Consider the following 25951-nt stretch of genomic DNA (forward strand, 5'->3'; position numbering starts at 1 on the left):
CTGCACTCGCCATTGAGAAATCAATGCGCGCTTCCGGTTGGTTGGGCACGGGAGAGAAGCGGTGACAAGATGGCCTGAACGCCACATGTTCTAAATACACCAGTGGTGACGTAGAGCTGCGAGGTTAGATCTAAATTAATACAGATTTACTGTTTAAACCCATACATGCAATGAATTCAATTAATATCTCTTATTTCACTGTGACAATCCTGCAGGTTTTCATCCAACATGTTGGTTCAGCTTCAGAATCTAAAAGAAAATGTAGATAAATCATAGAAAAACTCTTAATGAACATTTAAATTTGATAGAATTACATAAAGTTGGAGTTTTATTATGCATGATGAGAAAAACTAACCTCTTGAGTTTGCTTTGCTCTTTTCAAACCCTGTTTTTAAAGGTGCTGTGTAAATAAAGTTTTTATTTTTGCTTATTATTTCACTTTTAAAATCCCTATTCTTACTTACTTCTGTTTAAGTTACCATCTCTTTACATAAAGATTTTATTTTAAATGTTGGTACTGAAATAATGACATGAAGGGTAGAACTGACATTTTACTAATAAGTTGAAGGAAAGGGGGGGGGGGGGGTGACAGGTGACAGGAAACAGGTTGGCTCCAGTCTATGGTTAGCTCACGTGGAGACCACGCTTAAATACAGCCCCTTGTGTTTTTCTTGTGAATTTACGCCACCTGCTGGACAGTTGGTTACCTTACACTACTGTAGGCCTTGCAGACAGGGCGCTGACACATTCACAAAGATCTTTGCATAAAATGGATGAATTTGAATTTCTTCTATTTGTTTCTCCACTTATTTGGGTTCCATATTTATTATTTTGCACATCTTTTTTATTTCACGTACTCTATTACTCTGACACATTTTCCTCTCAATACACTACCAGTATATTTGTTTTTTGGGATTTCACAAACTTTAACACATTATTCTCTCTTCTGAATTTATGATTATATTCTCCCTGGATAGATTCATAATCATTCATCTTTTGTTAAAAAGATTCTATGCTAGGTTCTCTAATTTGGCATCAATGATTGTTCCTCAGACAAGATGAGATTTTTCTATTATCTACTATTTTGATTATTAATTATTCATTTCTACAGTTGTTGACATGTACATTTGAAGGATTATCAGTCACAGCTCTCTATACTAACATTTCTGATTACTTTTTTTTTAGATATAAATCATATACATTTATTTGATTTATTTTATTAAGATCCCATTTCTGAGCTCTAACCTGCAACCTGCATGTAAAACAACACTCACACACATAATTTGATATTTGCAGTGCACAGCAGCAGACGAAGCCTTGAAGTAACCATCACACAAATCTGACTCTAACAATGACGTAAGATTTGAGGACATGACTTGAAAATGTTGACAAGATTCAATTGTTTGCTGTTGTAATGTATTCAAATACAAAACACAGTTCTATATACAGCGTTTCCTTGGTGGGTGTGAATGACTTCACAGTTACATTCTCTGCAGCTGACTGTGACTCCGCTTCACATTTCATTAGAAGCCAAGTGATGAATTTGGAAGTGTTGTTCTGGACTGTGTGACGTCAGAATCAGGCTGTAGCAAGTCGCTCTGCTCAAAGGAACAGCCTCTTGTGCCCTTGTTTGAATCTGGAGAAACAAACATGGAGCATCACATTTTTAGACTCTCTATAAATATTCATAATGAGCAGCATCACCATTCTTCACGCGGCTGGGTAAAAACTTCCTGAGTTTACACAACATGTCAAGAATAGAGTTTACGTGAGTGTGAATGTTTACATTAGCACAGGATGAGGCTGGGAAGTGAAATCATATTGTTGGCGTTTTGGATTTCCTCTGACAGGAAAAATAAAGCTTGTGTGTATCACGCCACTTCTTTCCTCACGGGGCTCCAGGCTGGAGTCTGAAGGCCTGAGGGGAACCTGTCCTCCAGGGCAGCAGGGGACTTAAAGCTCTCTGGCACTTCACTGTGACCAGGACCAAACAGATGTGGGCCTAAAGTGGCTCAAGTGGCCCAAAACAAATCCAGGCCACCTTTGGCACCTTTGGTTGAAATGCGTCTTAATTGCTGTGGCTCACTTGTGGCCTAGATCTGGCAAACAGGAGAATATGGTCCTCTCTTCCATTTCAGTATTTAAGTGCTGATCCTGGATAGTGTGACTTTCTGTTATTATGTTATTAGCCATCTAAAGAAGTTCATTAACGGCCATAGACGGCCACACACAACAAAGCGTTCCCTGCAGCCGGCCACTGACAGACTTCACAATGAGATTACAGGATTACAGTCGTGTGGACATGTGTTCCCTGTGTCTAATTTGATTACAACTCCCACTTAACTGCCTGTTGCTGCTCCTCGGACTGTGTGTGATATTAACTCAAAGTAAATAACAATAATTTGACTTTCTGTGGGCCGTTAATCTCTCACAAAACATTATGTGTGCAGGGGAGTGTATTGAGGATTAACCTCCAAATGTAGATGCCAGGAAATCCTTCTACGAATCAAAGCTTTAGGTAAATAACTTCCTATTAAACTGTAAAAATAGAACAGAGTGAAGTCCACGTGTTTATAACAGGGAGTTTTAGTTTCTTAATATACTCTGTGAGATATTAATTAATTAATCTATGATGATTTAAACCCAACAACAGTCTGTCATGCTAGTGACTGCATGAAATGATTTTTTTAATTAAATTCTAAAAGAGACTTTAGCGACAATATGATAATCATGTGTGTAAATGATATATATTAATTAATGACCACCCTCCTCCTTTAACTACGATTTAGGATAAAATACTTGAAGAGCCCAGAGAGGCCGGACGTGAAGTGGTTTCATTCAGCTGTGACAGAACAAGCTGGAAAGATAAATAGAGACAAGCAGCAGCAAGAGAGTGTGATTTTCCATCGGAGCCAAAAACAGACTCGTGCAAAAAGAGAAAGGTCAACATGTGGCTGCATAACATTCAGACTGTTCTCAATAAGGTGAGAGTAGATACCTGAGCCTCATTTACCTCCTTACACCACCACCTCTGCTTTTGGTTCTTTTGTTAATCATCATGAATTTATCCCAGAGAGGATGAGAAGCTTAAGTGGATTAGAGGCCTTTTCCACAAATTGTCTGGTCAACTCCTATCATGCAACATTCATGTGGTTTTCCACACGGGTTACCATGTTCATGCCTGTGTAAATCCCCCCCCCCCACTCCCTTCTCCACCACATACACACAGCACACACACACACAGACACACAGACATGCAAAGTGTGATCACATGACTGGGCAGGGCCTGTAGGTGTGGTGGCTAAACTGGGATTTCCAGGGTAAGAGGAGCTCCTTCTCCCTGCACGTCTGTCCTCCCAGAACCCAGCGAAGCAGAAGAGAAAGGGGACAATGTGAGGACGCAGGTAAGTGCAGGACACTAAAGATGGACACTGAGCATGAGGAACGGTCTGTGAATCTGTGGCTTGGCGAGACGCAGCCTTTAAAAGCACTAATCCCTCTTACTTGAGCAACAGTATAAGCTTATTTGGTCCTCAAGCTTTATGCTTGACCAACATGGTGGTGGAACAACAGACCAGTGCTGGAAGGATCTTTGCCTGCGTGAGTTTGTCTCTGAAATGATTTTCATGGCTTTATTATGCTGAGATATATTTGGACTAAAGATTCTTTTGTTCATGATTCCATTCATGGTGTGATGTCATTTTCTGCAGTGAATATAGTTCTGCATGACAAATGTAGCATGTAAATAAATTATCCACATAGTTTGTACATCATAGATTTGAACAACTCCTCAGACTTTACTCCTCAATATATAATTTGTAAAGTAAAGAATTAAATATAAAGATGTATTGGCCTAATTGTACATTCTAGGGATAACTGGAAAGATAAGTTTCCAACTAAATTCAAGGAACTGCCAGCTCAAGTTGTTGGTGCAGGAGCTGCCAAGCTGCTGACATCATCAATTATAAACACATTTATAGAGTTTACATTCAGCTTTTAGCTGCATCCTATAATAATAATAATATATGAACCAATTAACAGCATTTTACAATCAGTTGCAACATCAACTAGTTACATTTTACAATTTTGTCTCTCGCAAACTTCATTTCTGTCTCTCAAAGGCTTAGCACAACTTCCACGCAATTCAGAAGTTTTTTGTTTAATGTAAGTTTTAAATAATTTGACCTCCTGTCACACCTCATAGGAAACGCTGTGTTTAGAGCCATCCTGTTTGTTCCCCACTTTAAAGCACATGAACACGTCATATTCGGGGAAACGGGAAATCCGAGGGGCACTTGAACGCACTGCCCTGATGAGCAGAGAGAGTTACAGCTGTTTTGTTGGCACGCGCCTGGTTGAGGAGACGCACGCACGGTCGGGTCACTTTCATTCACACATTCACACTGAGGGGTCCTGCTGCCGCTGCACAATCTGCCACAAAACAACAAAAACAAGCTGGGAATGGTTTTAATTCAGTTTCCAGCGACGTTGCACTGAGGAGACATTTTTTGCAATGTGGGAAGTGAGTTGTTGGTTTTGGTGCAAGTTTGAGGAAGAAGCTCTGCAGGTCACTCTTTGATTGGAGTTGTTCAAAGACTTGGAATGAATAGTTGGATGAATTTGTGCATGAGTCCGTCTGTAGTGAGCTCAAAAATGACATTTAAATAAAAGTAAAATGAGCTTTATGCTAAAAAAGTAAAATACAATCCTAGAAAACCCTATTCAACCTATTGTATTGCCCATGTTGCATAAAATAGGCTGTAATGTGTTTATTTTCACACATTTGGGTTTATGCAGCATATCTTTTCTATCGTACATGCATGGAACCTGAAGGGCACTCGATAGCTCTGTCACACTTAAATTAAACCAGATCCAGATTTTTACTTGTGGCTGCACCAAATGTCACACACTCACAAATATCAGTCCCCTAAACAAAAATGTAAAAATCACAACAAAACCCTGGAACTTCTTTTCTGAGCAACACCACATCCTTCCTCTGAGTCTCATTGAGAAACAAACCAAGACGACCACATGACCTCTTTGGCTGGGGGAGGTAATAACTGGAATATCTTTTACACCCAAGGAGTTCAACCTGACGTCAGGAACAGCCGCAGATAGAGTTCCTTCGAGGTCCCTGAGATGGACGAGGAGGGGAATCCACTGGAGAGGGACCACTCCCTGTATGTGGTTCTGCCTGGGGGACAGGAGAAGAATGCCATGGTGCATGGAAGGTAAGTCATATCTAAGCTACAGGATTATCACTTCTTTGGAAAGTCCTAGTTTTAGAATAAACCCGGACCTTACTGAAGTTTGCTGTAATTTCTTCGTTCCCCCTCCTCCCAGTAAACCAGTGATGGACTTACTGGTGACCCTTTGTGCGAGCTACCACCTGAATCCCGCCGACTACACCGTTGAGGTCGTCTCGACAAACAAGAACAACATCAGCTTCAAACCCAACTCTCCCATTGGCTCCCTGGAGGCGGAGAGGATTGTGCTGAAGCCCAGAGGAACGGAGGGAAAGATCAGGACGCCGTACATGCCGGAGGTGAGAACCGAGCCGAAAAATGGATTCGATCAGTTTCAAGGACGTAAAGTGAGAGTTGATGATGCAAAACTGGAAGAATACAATACAATTAATTCAGGATTAAAAAAGTGTCATACACGTAGAAGACCCGAAAGAAGATGTCGACCTTCAAGAATAGATCTGAGGGCTGTTTTCCTGTTGTTGTGAACACATCTGACCCTCCAGAAAATATCCAGAGTTCATGTCTGAAAATGTTTATGAAGACTGAGGACAATGTACGTTTTTTCTCATTTCACAGTTGCATTAAATGAATAAAACAAACTTCTCCCTGCAGGCCACCGTCCGCCTGCTGATCAACTACAACAGGGCCCACAAGGCGGTGGTGCGAGTGAATCCCAGAGTTCCCCTGGAGCTGCTGCTGCCGCGGGTGTGCGACAAGTGCGAGTTTCAAGTGGACACGACCGTCTTACTGAGAGACCCTCAGTCCACAGAGCCACTGGACCTGACCAAGAGCCTGGACCAACACGGCCTGAGGGAAGTGTTCGCTAAAGACTCTGCTGCGACGGAGCCGGCTGACCGGCCCAAGACACCGGGAGCAGGTACGTTAGAGGACGACGCACAATATTAGATTCATACTCTAAACCTGATGGTATCCTTCTGTGTTGGTAAATATAATAATGACATCATGGTTCTCTCACCCACAGAGATCATCTCACCACCTTCACTACAAGGTAACACACTCTATTTATCTCTCTCTATATATACATGTCTTTCGCTCTCTCTATTACTACATCTATCTCTTTATTTTTCTCTTTCTCTCTATCGTATCGGCACATAAAACACACAAAAAGTTGTGACAGGGCCTCAGTGTTATTCACCTTCCACACTGTGCATCATTCACTCATCTAGTTCTCATGCGTTGTACAGAGCGGCCAAAGAAGGAGTCGAGACAGAAGGAGAACCCTGGATTCCTCAGCTTGTTCAGAAGAAAGAAGAAAAACCCAGAGCAGGTTTGTTTAACATCTGTTTTCACCAGACTGCTCCACACTGTCCTATCACGTGCTCCGTCTGATGGTTTCCTCTGTGCAGGACGGAGCAGCGAGCGTCCCGGCCTCGCCTGCTGCCAACAAACCGATGGCGCTCAGTATGAATGTGCAGGACGCCTCCTCCTCCAACACTGTGGACACGCCCAAGAAGAGGCGAGCCCCCCAGCCGCCTATGAGTGTGTCGCTGAGTGTCCCCAACAACCTGAGCACGTGTCACCTCCGGGTGCCGCAGGTAGGTGGACTGACGCTGGGAGGAAAGTGCTCGGGTCACAGCTCAATCATTTTGTGACGAGCTTCTTCTGTGCAGATGTCTGCAGACTCGACCCTAAGGAGAACCAAGAGGAGGGCACCACCCCCGCCCTGTGCAGACTCCCACCAGGAGCAGCAGGCGGACACACAGCTCACAGGTAAAAGCATTCATAACCTTTGACCTTTGCACATGGGAACAGACTCTAAATATCTACAGACTGTGTCATTATCAAACTTGCTATTCCATTTCTCACCTAGTGGCGACTGTTGGTTCTGCATCCTGCCGACAGCAGCACAGATGAAATATACTACTAGAATAATCCCTGTTGACCTTTTACAGTATTTTGGTGGAAATCAAATGGGTTTAGAGGAAGGGGGGGTTGGCAGATTCTAGTATCTGCCAAATCCTTGCCACTTCACTTGAGTCGGGTCAAGAGAGGTTTGAAGTTAAATCAAGATTAAAATGTCACAGTGAAGTCCAGTGGGAGATTTAGAAGTTAAATCCAACACTAAATGCAGCTTTTATCAGTCTGAACAATTTAGCCCTGTTAAAGTGACCTGAGCCTCGTTCATATCAGCTCCAGTGATAAGTCCTCCATTGTCCCGGCTTTCATTCTCCTGTATGAGTCCGTCTGATGTGCTCTTATCGCCTGGATTCAGGTTCTCTCTGTGCTCGGCTCCTTTTTACTTTATCTCATGCTGCCTATTAGACCACTGTAATTACAGGACTTCTTACAAAAGTGTATTTTTCTTGTCCATGTCGTAATTACCAGACTAAATTGCCTTCAGCGCTGTCTTGGTTCACTCCCTTGTTTTCTCTGCTGACTCGGTGTTGAGTCCCGGCCTGAAAAACAAACTCCCAGTGCCGAGTCGATCATTAAACGCACTCCTCCTCCTCCTCTTCCTCGTCCTTGTCCTCCTCCTACACTTCTGTGGAGGCTGTGAAAGTTCGTCAAACTTCCTTGTGCAGACGGTGACACGAGAGTTTCATAAGCTGCTTCCAGACATGCACTGAACTCCAGAGAGCCTCCGGAGAGAGAGAGCCTCCGGACTTTCTGCAGACTTTCAAGTAGACAAGTCTGCAGCTGGTCTGAAGGAGCCTGGATTCACCTCAAGCGAGAGGATGTGTTGATGACGGTCTATCACGCTGCACCGATGCAAATGCTAAAAACGGAAAGAAAACAAATATCACAGGATGAAAAAGCTGAGGATAAGGGCTGGACATTGTTTATGTGTGAAAGGCAAACTCCTGAGAAAGTCCAGACCCGGTTTCACAGATCTGAATGAAACTTGAACTGTGAAGGTGTTGGGGCTCCTGATTGAAACCTGCCTTAAAGCTTCTTCTCCTCCTGCTTACAGACTCACCTGATGGGGGTGATTGAGGCCTGCTGCTGCTGCTGCTGCTGTCTCCTTTTCCTCTCCTCCTTCCATCGTCCCTATTCCTCCTCTCCGTCCTCCTCCTGCGTCGGCCTCTTCTTCCTCCTTCCCCTCTTAGTGGCTTTTTATGGATGTGTGTCACTGTGGCCTGCTGCACCTGAATGTTATTTATTTGTTTGAAGCCGCCTACTTATTCCTCATCTATTTTTATGGAAATTCTGTGATTCTTTTTCTTTTTGTTGTTTTGTGTGTTTACTTTATTGAATAGACCTCATAGACTATTTGCTGTGCCTTTTATTGAAATCAGAAGCCAAGTCCACATTTGTCTCATTTGGTATGACAGAGTATTCGGGCCAGATAAATAAAAGAAACTGATATTTTTATGATAAAGTTGTAATTTAATGACAAAATGGGGAAAACGATGCGGGATCTAAATATTATACAATTTTACTCTAATGTTCCGATTTGCTTAATCTCATATTTTTTCCCTTTATGTCCCAAGTACTCTGTCATTCTATACGCAGTATTTTTAATTTTTCCACACTGTGAAATTATAAGTGTTCTCCATCATAATGTTCTTATAAAATGATTTATACTTTCTCAGAGTTATACTTGTTTTATATTAATGATTTGATTCGTTTGTTAAATTCTTTTACTAATACATTTAAAAATTATACTAACCAGAAAAAATTTCTAACTATAAATCATCATTTGTCTTTTTGCAATAAAATGGTGGAAACTTCATTTCACTTCAATTGGATGTGTTTCTGTCTCTGAATATTTCACTGAAGTGATTTAGGTAAAAAGATTGAGTACTTTCAGTTTCCTGTGTTTGGGATTTTCTCATGAGAAATATTTTTCTAATGTGTTAAAACCTTCCATTTGAAATACAGCCATCTCTTTTCCACTGCAACTTCCAGAGCCTTATTTGTAGTTTCCTGTCTCTCCAGGGCCGGTTGACCCTCTGAACACTCTGGAGGAGCTGAGAGAAAGCGACGAGTCCGACTCCTTAGACCTGTCACGTTCCTCGTCTCCGTCACCACACTCATCTCGAACACTGCCCTCCTCCTCCTCCTCTCGACCAGCGTTTGAACCGTGTCTGCCTTCGTTTCGAGGGAAAGACTTTTCAGAAGCCCGCAGCGCTCTCGCCAAAGTCCTGTCATCTTCTGTTTCCAAGGGAACGCTGGTCAAGCATTGGAGGAAGTCTGCCAGCCTCCCGAAGATTCACCGGAGCTCCTCCTCTCTGACTCAGAGGTTTACAGATAACGGCCTTTTCCGCATCGAGCTCGAGTCTGTTCTCAAGTCCAGGCTCCCCACTGAGCCCCAGTGGGAGGATCCTCGGCAGAGGAAGGGGATGACCACTTTCAAAGTCATTCCACTGAACAAGCAGAAGTCCGATGAACCAGAGACGCCTCCAGATGTTTCAAACCAGCACCAGGTAATGGTAGAAAAGGACCCTGAGAGCCAAGCTTCTCCTGAGGCTGAGAATTATCAATCTGAGCATGAGGATAATCCATATTCTCCTCACGGATCAGACACTGGAACATCTTTGCAGAGGCAGAAGCTCTCTTCTCAAGAGGAGTCTGACTCTCTAGAATCTCCTCCACCTTCCCAGGAGGCCTCTGATGCGCCAGACTCACCTTCTCAAGAGGCGTTTGATGCTCCAGACTCTCCTCGACCTGCCAAGGAGGCCTCTGAGGCTCCAGACTCTCCTTCCGAAGAGGCGTCTGAGGCTCCAGAATCTCCTCCACCTGCCCAGGAGCCATTTGATCCTCCAGAGTCTCCTCCACCTTCCCAAGAGCCATCTGAGGCTCCAGACTCTCCTTCTCAAGAGGCGTCTGATTCTCTAGAATCTCCTCAACCTGCCCAGGAGGCATCTGATGCTCCAGACTCACCTTCTCAAGAGGCGTCTGATGCTCCAAACTCTCCTCCACCTTCCCAGGAGGCCTCTGAGGCTCCAGACTCTCCTTTTGAAGAGGCGTCTGATGCTCCAGACTCTCCTCCACCTTCCCAGGAGCCATCTGAGGCTCCAGACTCACCTTCTACAGAGGCGTCTGAGGCTCCAGACTCTCCTTCACCTGCCCAGGAGGCATCTGACGCTCTAGACTCTCCTTCTCAAGTGGTGTCTGATGCTCCAGACTCTCCTCTACCTTCCCGGGAGCCCTCTGAGGCTCCAGACTCACCTTCTCAAAAGGCGTTTGACGCTCTAGAATCTCCTCCACCTGCCCAGGAGCCATCTGAGGCTCCAGACTTTCCTCCCCCTTCCCAGGAGGCATCTAATCCTCCAGACTCTTCTTCTCCTAACCAGGATCTCTCTGGTGCTCCAAACTCTCCTCCACCTTCCAAGGAGCCATCTGAGGCTCCAGACTCACCTCCATCTGCCCAGGAGGCATCTGAGGCTCCAGACTCACCTCCATCTGCCCAGGAGCCATCTGAGGCTCCAGACTCTCCTCCCCCTTCCCAGGAGGCATCTGATCCTCCAGACTCTCCTTTACCTAGCCAGGATCTGTCTGGTGCTCCAAACTCTCCTCCATCCGACCAGGAGGTGTCTGACACTCCAGACTCTCCTCCACTTCCTCCAGATTTAGTCGATCAGAAACGTACAGTCTCACCTCTTTCTGAGGTTGAGGGCAACGATAACAGGCCGACGGAGGGAGAGGAGGAAGAACCTGAAGTTGTATCCGAGGTGACTGCAGCTACAGAGTCAATCACACTTGCCAGTGACTGTCAGATAAACTCAAACGATGAGGCTGAAGATCTTCAGAGTCCTGGTCAAGGGTCTGTGAGTGAGGGCGTGGACCAGAGGATCTCATGCAAGGATGAGACTGAAGAGGAGGACGCGTTTCCTCCTCCACCTCCCCCCGTCTTCTTTAATGAAGACCTAGAAGCTCTTGCAGAAGAGCAAGAAGACGCTTTCACTTCTTCTCCTTCCCAACCATCAAGTCCTGCCTGCAACGGAGAGACCAACGCGTTCAGCGAGGACCATCGAGACGTCTCAGGTGCACCAGAGCCTTTGGATAAGATGAGCGCAGCTCCATCCAGATTTGCTCAAGCGGTGGCGTTGGCGGTGCAGATGTCTCACCTGCAGAGTCACGGGAAAACTCTCGACTTTCAGGATCCCAGTGGCCAGCACAGTGCACTCCCCTCAGCACCCAGTTCCACGTACCAGTACGGTAAGTCCTTAACGTACTGGTACCTCTTTAAAGTACCTCCTTAAAAAGTCAAGCCATTGTTAAACTTTCCACCTCGTGTTGTTTATGGTCGTCTGGCTTTAACTATTGGCTGCACCTCCCCCCACCTCCCTTTAACTTTATTGTATCATATCTTAATTATTTTATTCTTTTATCTTTTCTATATCTAAATCTTATTCCTCATCTTTATTGTATGTTATATCTATATCTCATCTTCATCTTATTACATGAGTAGAGGAGGGTTGTGACTCTGTGTTTCTGCTGCAGGTGCCTGATGATCTTCCTCACTCATCTTCCTCATCCACTCTCAGTTTTCTGACGAGTAGCAACTGACTTCTGATGTGTGTTTTTTATTTCTCTTTGTGCAAGACGCCATGTTGTGTTGTGTTGTGTTGATTTTATTTTGGACTTTACGTTCAGAGGTTGGACGTAAACATGTAGCTGTGAAGGCCAAATGTACAGGACACGAGTTTGTTGATCCCACAGCGTCCTGTGTTTTTCTTTTTACTTTCTTTTTAAATGTTCTTTCAACATGTGCCAAGGACGGACATACAACTGACGTCAGAACTCCGTGTGTAAAACAAAAGCAGTGATATGATTGTAATTATTGTGCTGGGATTCATTAATTTCTCCCTCAGGATGTAGATAATTTTTTTTATGCTCTCACACATGCAGTAAACCTCATGAAGTCGAATCCAGGCTGGTTTTGTTTTTGGCCACACGGTGGCAGTAGAGCATCATTAAACAGGTGGTGATCTATTTGAGGTATTTCTTTTATCTGATAAATTCTTGTAGATGCATCACATGTGGCATATTCGTTATTGTTTCATATATAGTATTAGTGACTATGTTTTTTATTTACTATAAAGGAGTCGTGAATTAAATTATACAAAATATTAATGAATCTTTTAAATTAAATTAAAGTGATTTATTTTTCTGCACTGTCAGAATTAAGATGCTTTTGAAGGATTATTTTAAGAATAAAACAACTTTCAATATTTAACAGGGAGATGAGAATTTCCTGAATTTCCTGAGACAAAATAAAAGAATAAACATTTGTGTTGGAAGCGTTTCAACACCTTCCTGAATAAACTCAGTCCACTTTGCTCACATGCTCACACTGTTATGTCTTTAACGGACCCGTACCTCGGGGCAGTACTGCACAGCTATACTTGGGTGCCAAAAGAATCCGCACTACTATACGTATTGATCCAGCCCTGGCCTTGGAGGAACAGCAAGGAGCTGTGCGAGGGAGAGACCCAGCCAGAACTGCCTGTGGCCAAACCTCCTTGTTTGCCAGGCCTGGACTGAGTGGGCTCGCTTCAAGACTTTCTCTCTCTCCAGCGCTCCTCGCTCCACCTGACGAGGGAGGGAGAGGAGAGGGAGACCAGGACGGGTTGCTGGTGGATGATGGGAGGTGACCCTTGACCCTGTCGTGTTTCTGCGGCGCTCCCCCCAGAAGGGGCGCCCGGCCCTCAAGGGCACCGCCGTGTCACACCGCCGTTGTCATGGAGAATGCCATTACCGCCCCTGAGGGAGAGAGCCACATCCAACGTTTAAAGTCTGTGGATAAAGAAACAGACATATGTTGGGGAGAAGCTCCTTTTCCTGCCCAAAGCAATGATATCCAACGCAAGTGACAACCCTGGCATTCTCCTGCTTCAGCAGTGAAAGGTTGGATTTCAACCTGAGCACTGATGTTCATGATCATGCAGACACAAGAACTCGGGGTTTGTAATGCAGCGGAACATGAAATGCTACTCGTGTCATGTAAGTTTATGATCCAGGCTTTAAAAAAGGCTGCCAGCGCAGACGGACCTTTGAGCAGCAGACGTGGACACAAAGAGGTTTTTGTTGATGCAGTGTCTCAGGAGACGAGGTGGAGAGACGGACTGAGAAACACAGGGAGCGGGCAGGATCCTGCAGGACGACTCAGTCACATGATCCAGGTTCAGACACGTTGATGAGGAGGCTGCTCACACACATGGAGGCCACAACTACCTGTGTGGAGAAAATACATGTGTGGAGCCTAAATGCACAAAAAGGAAGACACACTCACCTTTTTGATTTACCCCTGCAGGTGCAACATGATAACATTACAGAGTAGCTCTACATGATCATACCCACACTGTGCATTATAGCCACTTTTTGCAATCCCTTAAATTATCATTTCAATTCTTTGATTTCACTGAAATATTCCTCAGAAAAAGTACAAGTGCATAATACAAAAGTAAAAACTACCAGTGAGGTTCTTGGAAGTTGATCTAATTTTTAATAAAAATTATTAATGCATCCGTTCTTTAGTAGTTCAGGTTTTTCCAATCTGACAGTTCACACTTTAAATCTCTAATCCAGGTTGTTAGGAATTCAGTTAAAGGTCGAACAATCTCCTGAACGACAGACGAGTTTATTTATAGTTTAATGCATGTGTACAATGAAAAATCTGTTTTACTCAATGGGGAAAAATAAGGAAAACCAAGGTGTGCTCCTGTATTTTTGTTTTTGGAATAATTTGTGTAATAAGTGGATAGAAAAATAAGAAAGATCCGACCCAGGCAACACTGGGATCAGCCTTAACTTGAATAACACTGAAGAAAATAAATAATCAAATCAATGCTCACGGGGGTTCGGAGGATAGCTGCGTGTCCCAGAATGCACCAGACGTCTGTAGAGCATGAAGATTTCTTGCGTGCACACAAATCACTGAACATTCCTTTGTTATCTCATGTGTGATGAGACATGAAACCTTAACTTTCATGCTAATATCTGATTTAAGAATAAGCTTAACAATATGATTGGCCCACATCCTGAAGCCCACTGCGAGTACACACAAAATACCAACACCCCCCCCCACCTCTGCTCAAATCAATAACACAACAGCCGGCCCACACAAATAGTGGTAATACACATTAATCATTTATTTATTCCTTCATCTCTTCATTCATCTCTATTTAGTTATCCATCAGATGTATCTGCCTTGTGGTGTGGAAGATGCCCACGAGCTGGCAGGAGTCGGAATCTGATTATAAAATCAACGAGTGCAATGGGCCCGAGGCGCGCTCCGGCCGGAACCCACCGCTTCTACATGCGTGTTAGGGGGCGCACATGTTCATCGTGGAGACACAACGCTGCTAATATATGTGTGTTTACATGGGCACCTCGATGCTTGGGTAGAAATAATCAATAGATGAATCACCAAAAGCGATGCAGTCCTCCCCGGGCGGTGCGGTTGCAGCCTAATGCTATTCTTTCCATTCACCTTGGGAGCGGCATCCATCAGGCCTCCACCCCCCCTTCCCCAAAGTGAGGCACGGCTGCCTAAAACACCAGCAGCGCCAGAGGGGCTTCTTGGAAAGTGATGCAGGGAGAGCACAGTTGACCCCTGACCTCCTCCATGTTCGCGCTCGTTTCCATCCTCTTTGGCGGAGCGGCAAATCACAGAGTTCCTGCCTCATTGGCGTTGTCAGGCGCTTACAGTAGTGTTTCTCTGCATTGTGCTGGTGGTTAACTGGTTCAAATGTTATGGAAATGATATTTACCTCGTCTTTGATCCTGTAAACTCCAAACAGACGGGCCCTCTCGGATTCTTTTTCCACCGCTCCTCGGTTGAGGGTAGAAGGACTTAAAGAGGCGCCAAAAAATACAAAGAGCGAGGAGAGAATAGAGAAGCGAAAAATCTGAGCGGCGCAAATCAATCAAACATGTGGATCCTGAAAGGTTTGATTCGCCGTCTCTTAAAGGACAAAGCGATGCTCGTTTGACACAAAGTCAAACCGCTTTGTTTCATGACGTGAGCCGCCGTGCAGGAGCTAAACGCCGCTGCGCCATTTTGGAGTTCACAGAAGGAAGGCCCCTGTTGCTCGGTGATCGATGGCGGACAAGGCCCATCGCTCTCATTTTTCTTCATTCAAGCCTTATCACTGAGTCCTGAGAGGAGGGGATGGGGGACGGGGGGGGGGGGACGGGGATTCTGTGTGATGAATGGTCGACGTCTCTGATTCAACGCAGTGACACAATAATGCTACTTAATTTGTCAAAGCCTCGTCTCTATAGGATCCTCCACTGTGAAGCACTCTGATGCAAAACAGTGTATTTCCTCCTGGTGACGTGTTGACCCCATGTTTATCTCTGACTCTGTGTCGTCTCACTGAAACCTGAAGCTTCTAATGAAGCTGTGAATGACAGTGCAGGCCCGGTGTGCCACCAACAGGGGGCAGAGTGATCTCTGTTTCAGAAACACATTGATGGTGGGAGTTACAGCCCCAACCATGATGGTTCCAGATGTTGCAGCTGTTGTCGGGTTTTTATTTTAGTATTTTACTATGATGCATTAAAAAAACTATTGATTTACACTTGTTTTTTACTATTTACTTTACAACACAGCCCACTAATTACAGTATAATTACATATAGAGCAAATCACCACTGCAAGAAACATGACTTTGGGGAATAATTGTGCTTTTTAGAGGAAATGAGAAATAAATTATGCTTTAAGTCTTCTTAGACCTGTGGGATGCAGTGGGGGAAACTACACACTCTGCAGAACATTTCATGTAATCATGGTATAATAATGTTTTACACTGTTACAGATGTTTCTGAGGAAAATTAAATCCTTGGGAAATACTTATTTAAAGAGTATTTAGACTCGAAAGAGGCTTCACAGGTTGAACAGCAGCTTGATGCACTGGAGATGTGTGACTTGCTTATGGACTGTAGCAGTTTTAAAGTGAGTTTGTCCCACCTGACAAAAAGCTACTATAGAGATATACAGTGCATATTTTAAAGGACCAACTTATATATTATAGCTGCAATAAACAATATTTGTACTCTTCAAAAGAGAGTCACTTGATTTTTACTGTTTTCACACGCTACAGAAATCAACCTTTTTGTGAATAATCAACTTGTGAAATGTGAGCTTTCAAACTAATGTGTACACACAGATATTTCAGTTTTGTGACTTCACTGCATGTTGTGCTAATTATCTGCACATTTTGAACTCAAATCAGTCATTTCATTTCAAATATTACATTTTTCCCTCCTATGCTTCCACACGTCTGGTCTCCGTTTCATCATGCACAGGAGGAAAAACTGATGAGCATAATAATATTGAATCGATATGTATAAGTAAGTGCATCAAAATGGCTAAACACATTTATATAAATATGTGGACCTTATTCTATTTTTTTTAATTTTTAATAAATGTGATTTTTACTCTCAAACCTTTCCCTTATTATTTCCCAGTTAGTCAACCATTAAAAACTGGTTTAAGCATTATATTGTGATGCATCCACTGTTATTTACACTGTAAATCACAGCCTGTCTAATAAAACGTATTTCCAGGCCTCTTGATGGAGCCGCAGCGCTCGGCAGCATCCCTGAAAAAAAGAGAAATATGATTATTTTTTTATACTCTCCTCTTTCTTTTTTGTCTGTCGTCATTAATAATTCATCTCTTTTCTTGGATGCTAAAACAACAACAAACAGAACAACAGCTCGGATAATGTATTCAGTCAAAAGCTCATTGTCTGGGGGAGGAGGAGAGGGGACAGAGAAAATGTGCACTGGAGTGAGACAAGAGAGCACCCCGACAGGGAGAGGCTCAATGTCACTCCGCACCGTGGCGGGAAGGAAGAAAAACAAACGCCAGAGGGGAAAAAATTAAACAAAAGAGAGGAAGATACAGTTTGTAAGTCATAAAAGCCCAATTAGAGGCATTAGGGCCATCAAATGGAGGATTACAATGAATAATTTGCGACTGCAATTTTTCCAGACTGATTGTGCCATTAATGTGGGTGACAAAAATGAATATATTTTTGAGGAGGGCTCGAGGAAAAGCTTTCAATGCAGACAGGAATAAAAAAGAGAAAGCAATAATTCAAGGTTACATGTATAAGGTGCCAAATCTGCCGAGCGGCCGTCCATTGACTCAGCCGCCTTCCTTTAATTCCCTCCACTCCCCCGTCACCCCTTCGTTTGGAGAAGCTCGACCTTGGATGTCTCCGGTGTGAACCAGCGCCGCGTCTTTCACATTACGCCAGAATGGATCCTGACTCATTCAATTTAAAGCCATCACCAAAGCACAATACCAGGCCAATTAGCTGCCATCATTTAGCCACTTCCGTGCCCCCAATTTGAGGTTACATGACAATTAGTCACATTTGTCTCCATTATCGTCGTGGTCCCTGTAACACACGTCTCCATGTTGGTAACTTTACAGCTTGAAGAGGGATTAGAAAAATCAACACAACTTCGGACTATTGCACTTTCAAAGTTCAGCTTTTTTGAAAACTACACAATGAACAAATGAGTCATTTAAACGGACCAATGTATTTATGAATCTATCAATGTATTTATGTATGTATCTGTCCATCTATCTATCTATCTATCTATCTATCTATCTATCTATCTATCTATCTATCTATCTTTCTGAGTGACTACAAAATGGCGGTAGCATGAACTTCAGTACATGCATCTCCTATAAAACCAGTAATACATTTATTTCCCAATAAAACAAGACGTTAAAGGAGATGTGAGAGTCAGATCTACTGGAGGCAGCAGGAGATCAGACTCTCTTCTCGTTCCATGTATGGAATCACTTCTTATCTTCTGTATCCTGACGCTGGGCTGTGCACATGTACTTTTTCCCGTCCACGTCTTCTGTGATGAGTTTAGGGTGGGAGGTCCAGACCCAGAGAGAGATGCACTGAAAGGCAACGTTTCTTGCTGCAATGTAAAACCTGTAAAGAGTTTGCTGAAGTAAAAGGCCGCTGCTATTAACAGGTGTTGTGCGTCTTTACGGAGCCTCGAGGAAGCTTTAACCTCGGCGCCATCGCACTCGGGGTAAACAAACATGAACCCGACTCTCAGCAGGAGGCCGCTATTCACAATCTGCTACTTCCTGCAGGAAATTAAGAGTTGTGTGGACTCTTCTCCGACAAACACGCCAGTTTCACTTCTCTTCAATATGCTAGAGAGTGAAACATCTAAAAAATCTCCTTCATGTTTTATGTGGAAAATGAAAGAGGTAGAGAGAAGCTGCTTTTTGACGACATCTGCCAGAAATAATTTGGAAAGAGTTCGATCTTTGTTTGACTCCGACAACGTTTGATTTATATATTTATATTTGGAGTTGAGTGAAAGTCTCACAAATACAGAACTGCTTCATCTTTTGTCTCATCAGCTCCTCATCAACAAAAGTATCTGGACTTTGAGATTAATCTCTCGTACGATCTTTATCTACTCGGATTTTTCCCAATTTCAACTTTACACACATTAAATTAAAACTTTTTTCCCATTAAATTACAACCTGAATGTCTAAATATGATTTAATATTATGACTTTATTCTCAAGTACAGTTCTGAATGCTCTGAGTTGAAGGTGCTTTACCTGTGACCCCTTCTTCTACATCATCTGCTCCACCATTTCCTACACGTGAAATACTTTGTAAAATAAACATAAACGCTTTGACTTTTGAAGTTTTCAGCCACGGAGGGAAAATCTTTATCATCTGCTCTTCATCCGTCAGTGTCGGTGAAAAGAAATCTCGGCCGGTTGAGTGAGACATGCTCCAACCATCGATTTCAGCATCTACAAAAATAGATACACCTGTGTGTGTGTGTGTGTGTGTGTGTGTGTGTGTGTGTGTGTGTGTGTGTGTGTGTGTTGTCTTTCTTTTGTCCTCACGTTCTATTTTCAAAGAAAATCTGCTTTGAACTTAGTTTTAATTGTAGGTTTTTTTGGAGGATATTGTAAAGTGGAGTATAAAAAAAACCTGCATACCTGTCTGTGTCCATCTCAAATGTAATATGAATTCATGATATGATACCTGGAGTTTATTAATTCAGGGCCACAGAGACAGATGAATAATGAAATTTAATGAAAATTTTAGACGGACTAAAAGTCAGAGTGCTGCTGTCATTAATTTTAAAAGCACACATACCGACAGGCTTCACACAGTAATGATAAATTCCTCCGCTGGGCTTCATGCTATACACTAACCATATCCACTGCTCCACCAGAAGGACTTTAGGCTTTTCTGAACTGGAATTCAAGGTTTTATTATAGGAAATAAATTCCTAAACAATATTAAAAGTGGAGTTTAAGGACTGTAGGGAAGTTATTTGTGGTTGTGATGAATGGCAGCAAGCAACTTAAAAAAGACACCTGAGAAATACTTTCACATCTCTTATCTCAAAAATAAAACAAGTGTTGAATGGATGCCTCTTATTTTTTGCTACGTTCGTTGAAGAAAGAATTTTAACAATCTTTAGGAAACAAAAGGATCAAGTGGAAAATTCAGCTACTCCTGAAGTTGTGAGATAATAATTAGTAAAATGCTAAATGCTCTGTATTTATATAAAGTTTGTGCTTTACAGTAAAGTTTTGCCATTCAACGGGTAAGACTGGGATCGAACCGCTGACGCTCTGGTTAGTGGAACACCCACTTACCTCTTAAACCAAAATTAACCTTAAAAAACCTAATGGATTAGAAGAAAAATGTGTCGTTATGAAATGAAAAACAAGAGTTTCTGTTAAACTCATTAAATGTCAGTGTTATAAGACTCTGCAGATTATATCATGAACAGTTTCAAACTACACTAATTTCATTTCTAATAAATCCAACAAATCATCCTTGAAGTGTCATCTATTCAGTTTAATTAGATAAGTGGGTCGGGTCAGATTCATCTCGCTTTTTCTGCCCCCTACTGGTTGATTGGAGTAACCGGAAGTTGACGAAAGAACCGGAAGTGAGTGTGTTTACATCCAGACGTCACGTTAATGGCGTCCTGCTCACCTGCCTGCACCTGTGGACATCGTGTGTGAGTGTTTTCTGATCCTGATACTTGTGTTCACTCATGTTGACGTGTTTGTTGAGTTCACTTCTTCTTTGTAGAAATTAGACGTGAGCTCATTAGCTCCTGCTCCTGTAGAATGACCAGTTTACCTTGTTTACATTTGATCTGGTAGGTTTTCCTACATTGTAATGTCATTTTTACATCGACATTTATACGTTCATATCCAAGGAAAATTAGCTGTGGTGTATTTGTGCAAGTATTCATTTAATATAATTTTTTTCTTCTTCTATTGTTCAATATTGGCTTAGTATCCTGCACCATTGGTTTGAATGTTAACTGGGCAGAAAGGAAATATAAATCTCGTAGCTTGAACCCCAAATAGTGTGTGTGTGCAGGTGCTTATTAAATCTTTTGTTTTCTAAGCAGGTTAATGTGTTAATTAATTCTATAAAGGGTGATGTATCTCACAGAGACGGAAAAACTGAACCAACACACGACAAACACAAAGTCAGTGTATTGAGAATGAATAGCGTCAGTGATGAAGCGGATAAAGGTGAAGACGACAGGTAGTCACAGTCGCACACTTCTCAATTAAACACACAAGAGCAGCAGCGGCACAAACAACCGTCTGGATAGTTGATCAGCGCTGCAGCAGCTTCTCCTGACACTGTGTGGGTGTTTCAGCTTTGTGCATCAAAAAGAAACAACTTTTCAAAGCCGCGTCTTCAAAAGAAACATTTTCTAATCCTCCCGTGACCCGTCCTTTTTATTCCTGCAAAGATTCTAAAAGACTTGAGTATAGAAGGAGGTTTGTGACACGGCGACTGGATAATATTAGCGCTAATGCAATGCTTAATTTCATTGTTTGTGCATTAAAACTTAATTCCAGGTCGGAACAATGAATGCAAACAAATTAATACATTTTTTGGCGGCATACTCCAGTGGTAATTTTCCAAGTCGAATGATATTCTCTAAGGAACAGCCTTCCTTTTTATATCATAAATGAATCTATTTGAAAGAAATCCACATTCTCTAAATAGCAGACTCCTCCACAATTAATTGGTTTATCAGCTTCTTTTCACATATATTAAATTAATTTGGGAGATAAGTTTTACATCAGTAAAAACCTGGCCACGAAACAAGACTTCAAGTGGTAATAATTTTCAGTTTCATGGCCCCTCGGTTCTTTCAGCTATTTCTCTCTTTATGATAAAGAGCTTCTTTTTTTAACTGAAGCAGAAGTGTCCTTGTGACGCTGCGTCTTTGAGCGTCTTTGAATGCGTCCTCCACCTGTCTTCATATGTCGTCTCCCTCAGTCTCTCTTTGTCTCTGTGTTGCTTTAAAAATATTGAGCAGTACAATGGTTCCACCACAGAGGATGCTGGCAGGAGAGTAAATCCACTCAGATCCCTGCGGTGTACTCATACTACCTCACGTCCTGTGGACATGCCACTGTACCTCTGGCCCAGCGTGGGCCGCACTCAGCCGAGCGTGGTGCTATTGGACGGGCCGCGGAGGCTGGATGTACTCTGACCCCAGAGGAGATTGGATCCTTGGTCATGGAGGAACTCGCTGCCTCCGCGGCACCACAGTGCGACTCCTTACAGCCTGATAATGAGTTAGTTGTAGAGGCTCCAATAAATCAGGAGTCAATACAGGATGGAAAGCAAGATCCGCTTTGCCTTTTTTACTCTTTATGTTTGAAAATAATCTGGAAACTGTTTTAAAACTGTTGTGTAATGTGGCTTTAAAAGCCTTGGAGAACCAATCACATGCTTCCTACTGAAAGTTGCTGGGTCAAACAGGAACACACCAAAGTTCTGCAATTTTAAATGATCTTGTTTTACACATTGAGTTCTTTGTTTCCTGTGAGTTTCCTAGGTGCTGATCCGTCTCTGTGCTTTCAGGATTTTGCATCCAGCTGCATATTCCAGGCCACATTAGGAGGAGCTGAAGACTGAACGAAGCCCTGACGATGAGTGAAGTTCACTGAGAAAGAGGGAAACAAACGTGCTCCATCAACTTATTGTACATTTGGCAGAAAAAAGGCATCCCTATATTTTTGAGGTGGGTTTACTGCCAACTCTTTTGAAGCTGTTTGTCTATGGAGTGTCAAAGCTGTCAAAAGATGTTGTCACATAAACATGTCACTACGGGATCCAATATCCAGGCCCCGTCCACCTGCTGACAGAACGACGCCTCCTCTGTTAAATCCTCTCCTTGCCTGCACAGTGTGAGTCTCCATAAACAAACACACAGAGACAAAAGACAGATGATTCCTCACATGTCGACGCTCCGCTCTTTGAAGCAGGAAGTGCTTCCAGTGAGCAGGCGTCCATCTTCCACTTAACTACCCATAGATTTAGTTGAATAGCATTAGAATACATGAGGACTGGGAGACAGCGAGGTGCTCTCCCCTGGTTCCTAATGTATGACTATTTCATATGGACAGGAGCGGGGGGGGGGGGGTGATTGACACGGGCCCACATTAGGAGCAGCTTTTGGAAATAGGTCCGCGGAGACTTGGCGGATTGGGTCTGCTGGAGGAACGGTGTCTCCGCGCGGAGCCGTGCCTTCTTAACCCCGCTCATTGGTATGCCGAAGTGCGGGCATGGCGAGCTCCAAACGGCACACCCCTCCAGACTGCCCCCCCCCCAACACCTCACCCCCCCAACACACGCAGACACAATCCCACTGAGGACCCGTGACGATATGCAGCGTGGAATACTGAATCAAAATAGGCTCCAATTAATAATCACATAGTTAGTTGGTTTTTTGCCCGGCTCTTCGTGCGCACGCTGTGGCCTGCAGGAGCCTCCCAGAAGTTTCTGCAGAGGGGAAAGTTTGGTTTATATCTCACAACGTGCTGCAACACACACACACACACACACACACACACACATACACACACACGCACACACATGCACAGAACGTCAAACATGTCAACTTTCAGCTCGGTGGAAATAAGAAGGCACAGGCCATCGAGTGCGTCCCTCCCACGTGCGACAAAACAGGCGAAATTAAAAAAAGAAAAATGTTTAAATTTGGTTTCAGATCTCGCTTCAGCTCTCGAGAATGAGAGGAATAACATGTCAGCATGGAGACATACGCTGCTGTCAGGCGAGACGACAGAATATCACTTTAGCCTATTGTGACTTTGAACTATATGACGGTAAGCAGACAGATTGTTTTTGTCACAGAACTAAGTGACCTTGAACCCAGCCGTTCTCGTTTCAAACTCTTCCTCCGTACATCTAAAAATATTCCCATCAGAAGCAAACTGATAGAATTTACGAGACCTAATGTCATTGCAAAGAAATATTACCACAAACATACAGTACATATTTTTGTCTTTATCGTTCGGAGAGAGTTATCATTTAGCAAGCTTGGAGGTCCAAGGTGAGACAGGAATATTTGAGTACGCCTAATGAAAGGAAGTATAAAAGGTGGTGTTTGAAATCAGCTTGTTTTGTTTTTTGGCTGCGTTACATGTGCTGGCACTAATTATACAAGCTAGGTAGTCCTCGCACATTCAAAAAAGAAAACTCGACCATTTTTGACATGTTCATTTAAAGTTACTAATCAGATGTAAATATGCAAAGCAGGTCCCGATGGGATTTCTTTGATATGCAAATAGAAAGTGCAAACAAAGGTGGGGGAGATGAAGGATCTTTTTCTTTTTTTTTTCTCCCCCCCCCAAAATAAAATAATCTCAGAGATGGTGTTGTCATGACATTGTGTTGAAAAGAAAAGCGTGAGATGCCATTAGATGTGTTTTCCACCAAAAACTCATCCGCTGCCAAATTTCGGACTCCTGTTCATATATCAAAGACGCCGTCCGATATGAATCTGGTGCTCGTCGCCATTCGCCCGCAGCGGTTCATGTAAACAGGCATGACGGTGCCTCTTCCCCCCCCCGTCCTATCATAACAGCAACTTACTGGCCAGTTATCTGTTTGATGGGATGTAAAAGGAAGGTCAGTGTTTCCATAATTCACTCCACAAGCATAAATCACATTATATGATCTCCTCTGCTCAGGGGAGCTGCCGTGCACGTTCACCCCGAAAGCATAAAACCACCAAATCACCGCTGCATAATGCGGCACTTATGGGCACAGGTGGAGGCTTTAAAGACTTTGTTTGCCTCTTCCCTCGTCACGTGAATCGTTAAAATCCCACCGGTTGCACGGGCGATCACGGTTTCCTGCATCTCAGTGCGATGTTAGCGGCGCGGCGGCTGACAAAAGTCCCTTTGTGGTCAGCGATGGGAAGCAATGGAGGGAGACTGACTTTTATTGACACAAGGCTGTCAGAATGGAGACGGGACCGCTGTTCATTTCCAATTTCAGCCCACAGATTGGAATCCGCCGCTGGGCCCTCCAGTGTCTCAAGCACCATTTTCCGAGGCTATGGTGTGGAAAACATGATTTAATTCCTGTTCAATGCTTCTCATCAGATTCTCCCTCTCTCCAAATCGTCTTTGTGTGGCATCGTAGTGAAGGAGTAATTGTGCATCACTGCGGTGGATGGTGGAGTGCAGCATCCTCTGGTAAAGCAAGAGCTGAGACTACAGCAGGGAGCGTTCAAGTACGTGATCATGTGCGAGTGAAGCTGTAGCTTGTTGCTGGTGATGACTTAGCTCCTTGGCACATTTACCTCCTGTCAAATGCACACAACTGAAATCTCCTCTTGCACTTGTGTCATCGTGTTTCGATGTAGCACCACTGTGCTTGTGCTGCTGCTCAGTGGAAGTGACTCAGGTCGCCGCAGCGGAAACAACTGCAGCTAATGAAAAATGACTGTGAACCAATACCTGTTACTGTGATCAATATTTTAATTACACTGTAGTACAGAGACTGCTCCCTCGCCGATGACACGTTTACTCACACACAAGTGGAGGGTGAATAAGTTGCATTTCCTATTTTGCTGCAGGACACGAAAGCTGCGTCTCAATCCCGGGGCTGCATCCTTCGGAGGAACCAACAAATGCATCCGTCCATCGCCAATAAACGAAGGAGCCGACGGGTGGATCCTTCTTGGCCAAACCTGCCCCAAGAGTCTTTGCACTTCAGCATCAAACCATTTTTCAGAGAGGTAATGGATGTTCAACCCTTAGGTATCAGGCTTCAACTCAACAGTGTATATCCTTTGGCTTCTATTTCCTTACTTGTTTCTATTTCTGGGGTTTCCACCTTATGAATCACATTCATTCAATGAGCTTACGAGAGCCTTCCCCTGAGCCACTGGTCAATACTGACTCCTTCTCTTTAACGACGACTGTAAAAAGGATGAAAGATTCACGGGTGGAATGTTAAAACAATCCTCACCGGTAAATTCATTTAAAAAGCCTAATTTACAGATTGTGATTCTTTTTAAAACCTCAAATATAGTTTTTAATGTAGAGTTGTAAGGTTGGAATTCAGCTAAATCTGTCCCAATCCACAGGACAGAAGCTGCAGATATATCTATCAAATCTCTTATGTTCTCCTACTTGTTGACGGGCTATTGTGGCGCGGCCGGCGCTGCGAGTATGGAGGGACAAAAAGAGAGAGGGATTTATTATCCTGTATTGAAGTTCACCCCAAAAGAGCTAGCATTTCACAGGAGCCGCACGCTGACCTTTCCGACAGCCAAAAATGTCATTGAAGGTTTAAGGCAAAGAAATCCAGTCGTATTTAACCAAGCCTTCAAAATCTTTGACATTTCTTCTGATGTTGCCACAGGATGGCACCCTGAAGACTGAGCGCTGGCCTTCTCATACAGAGCTATA

The 25951-nt window shown here is 43.4% G+C and overlaps 1 protein-coding gene across 2 annotated transcripts; it reads left to right on the top strand.

Annotated features, from left to right (window-relative positions):
• Positions 1-3333: 3333 nt before the first annotated feature.
• Positions 3334-12287, top strand: LOC133933703 (cordon-bleu protein-like 1). 2 transcript variants are annotated; one of them, XM_062380886.1, is made up of 10 exons: positions 3334-3404; positions 5084-5231; positions 5344-5545; positions 5859-6123; positions 6229-6255; positions 6452-6534; positions 6614-6802; positions 6878-6977; positions 9147-11369; positions 11655-12287. In XM_062380886.1, exons 2-10 carry the CDS (start codon positions 5140-5142, stop codon positions 11660-11662), a joined length of 3189 nt encoding a protein of 1062 aa, XP_062236870.1. In that variant the 5' UTR covers positions 3334-3404; positions 5084-5139; the 3' UTR covers positions 11663-12287. The 2 variants fall into 2 exon arrangements, with proteins under 2 accessions (XP_062236870.1, XP_062236869.1); XM_062380885.1 differs by lacking the exon at positions 3334-3404 and adding an exon at positions 4350-4522.
• The last annotated feature ends 13664 nt before the right edge of the window (positions 12288-25951 follow it).

The sequence above is a fragment of the Platichthys flesus genome, chromosome 22, assembly GCF_949316205.1.
Source record: "Platichthys flesus chromosome 22, fPlaFle2.1, whole genome shotgun sequence".
Taxonomy (NCBI): Eukaryota; Metazoa; Chordata; class Actinopteri; order Pleuronectiformes; family Pleuronectidae; genus Platichthys; species Platichthys flesus.

Excerpts from the sequence above, each read along its gene's own strand:
- LOC133933703 (XM_062380886.1), top strand. The coding sequence starts at position 5,140 with ATGGACGAGGAGGGGAATCCACTGGAGAGGGACCACTCCCTGTATGTG. Across the intron at positions 5,232-5,343 it reads AATGCCATGGTGCATGGAAG|TAAACCAGTGATGGACTTAC; the intron begins GTAAGTCATATC and ends CCCTCCTCCCAG. Across the intron at positions 5,546-5,858 it reads GGACGCCGTACATGCCGGAG|GCCACCGTCCGCCTGCTGAT; the intron begins GTGAGAACCGAG and ends TTCTCCCTGCAG.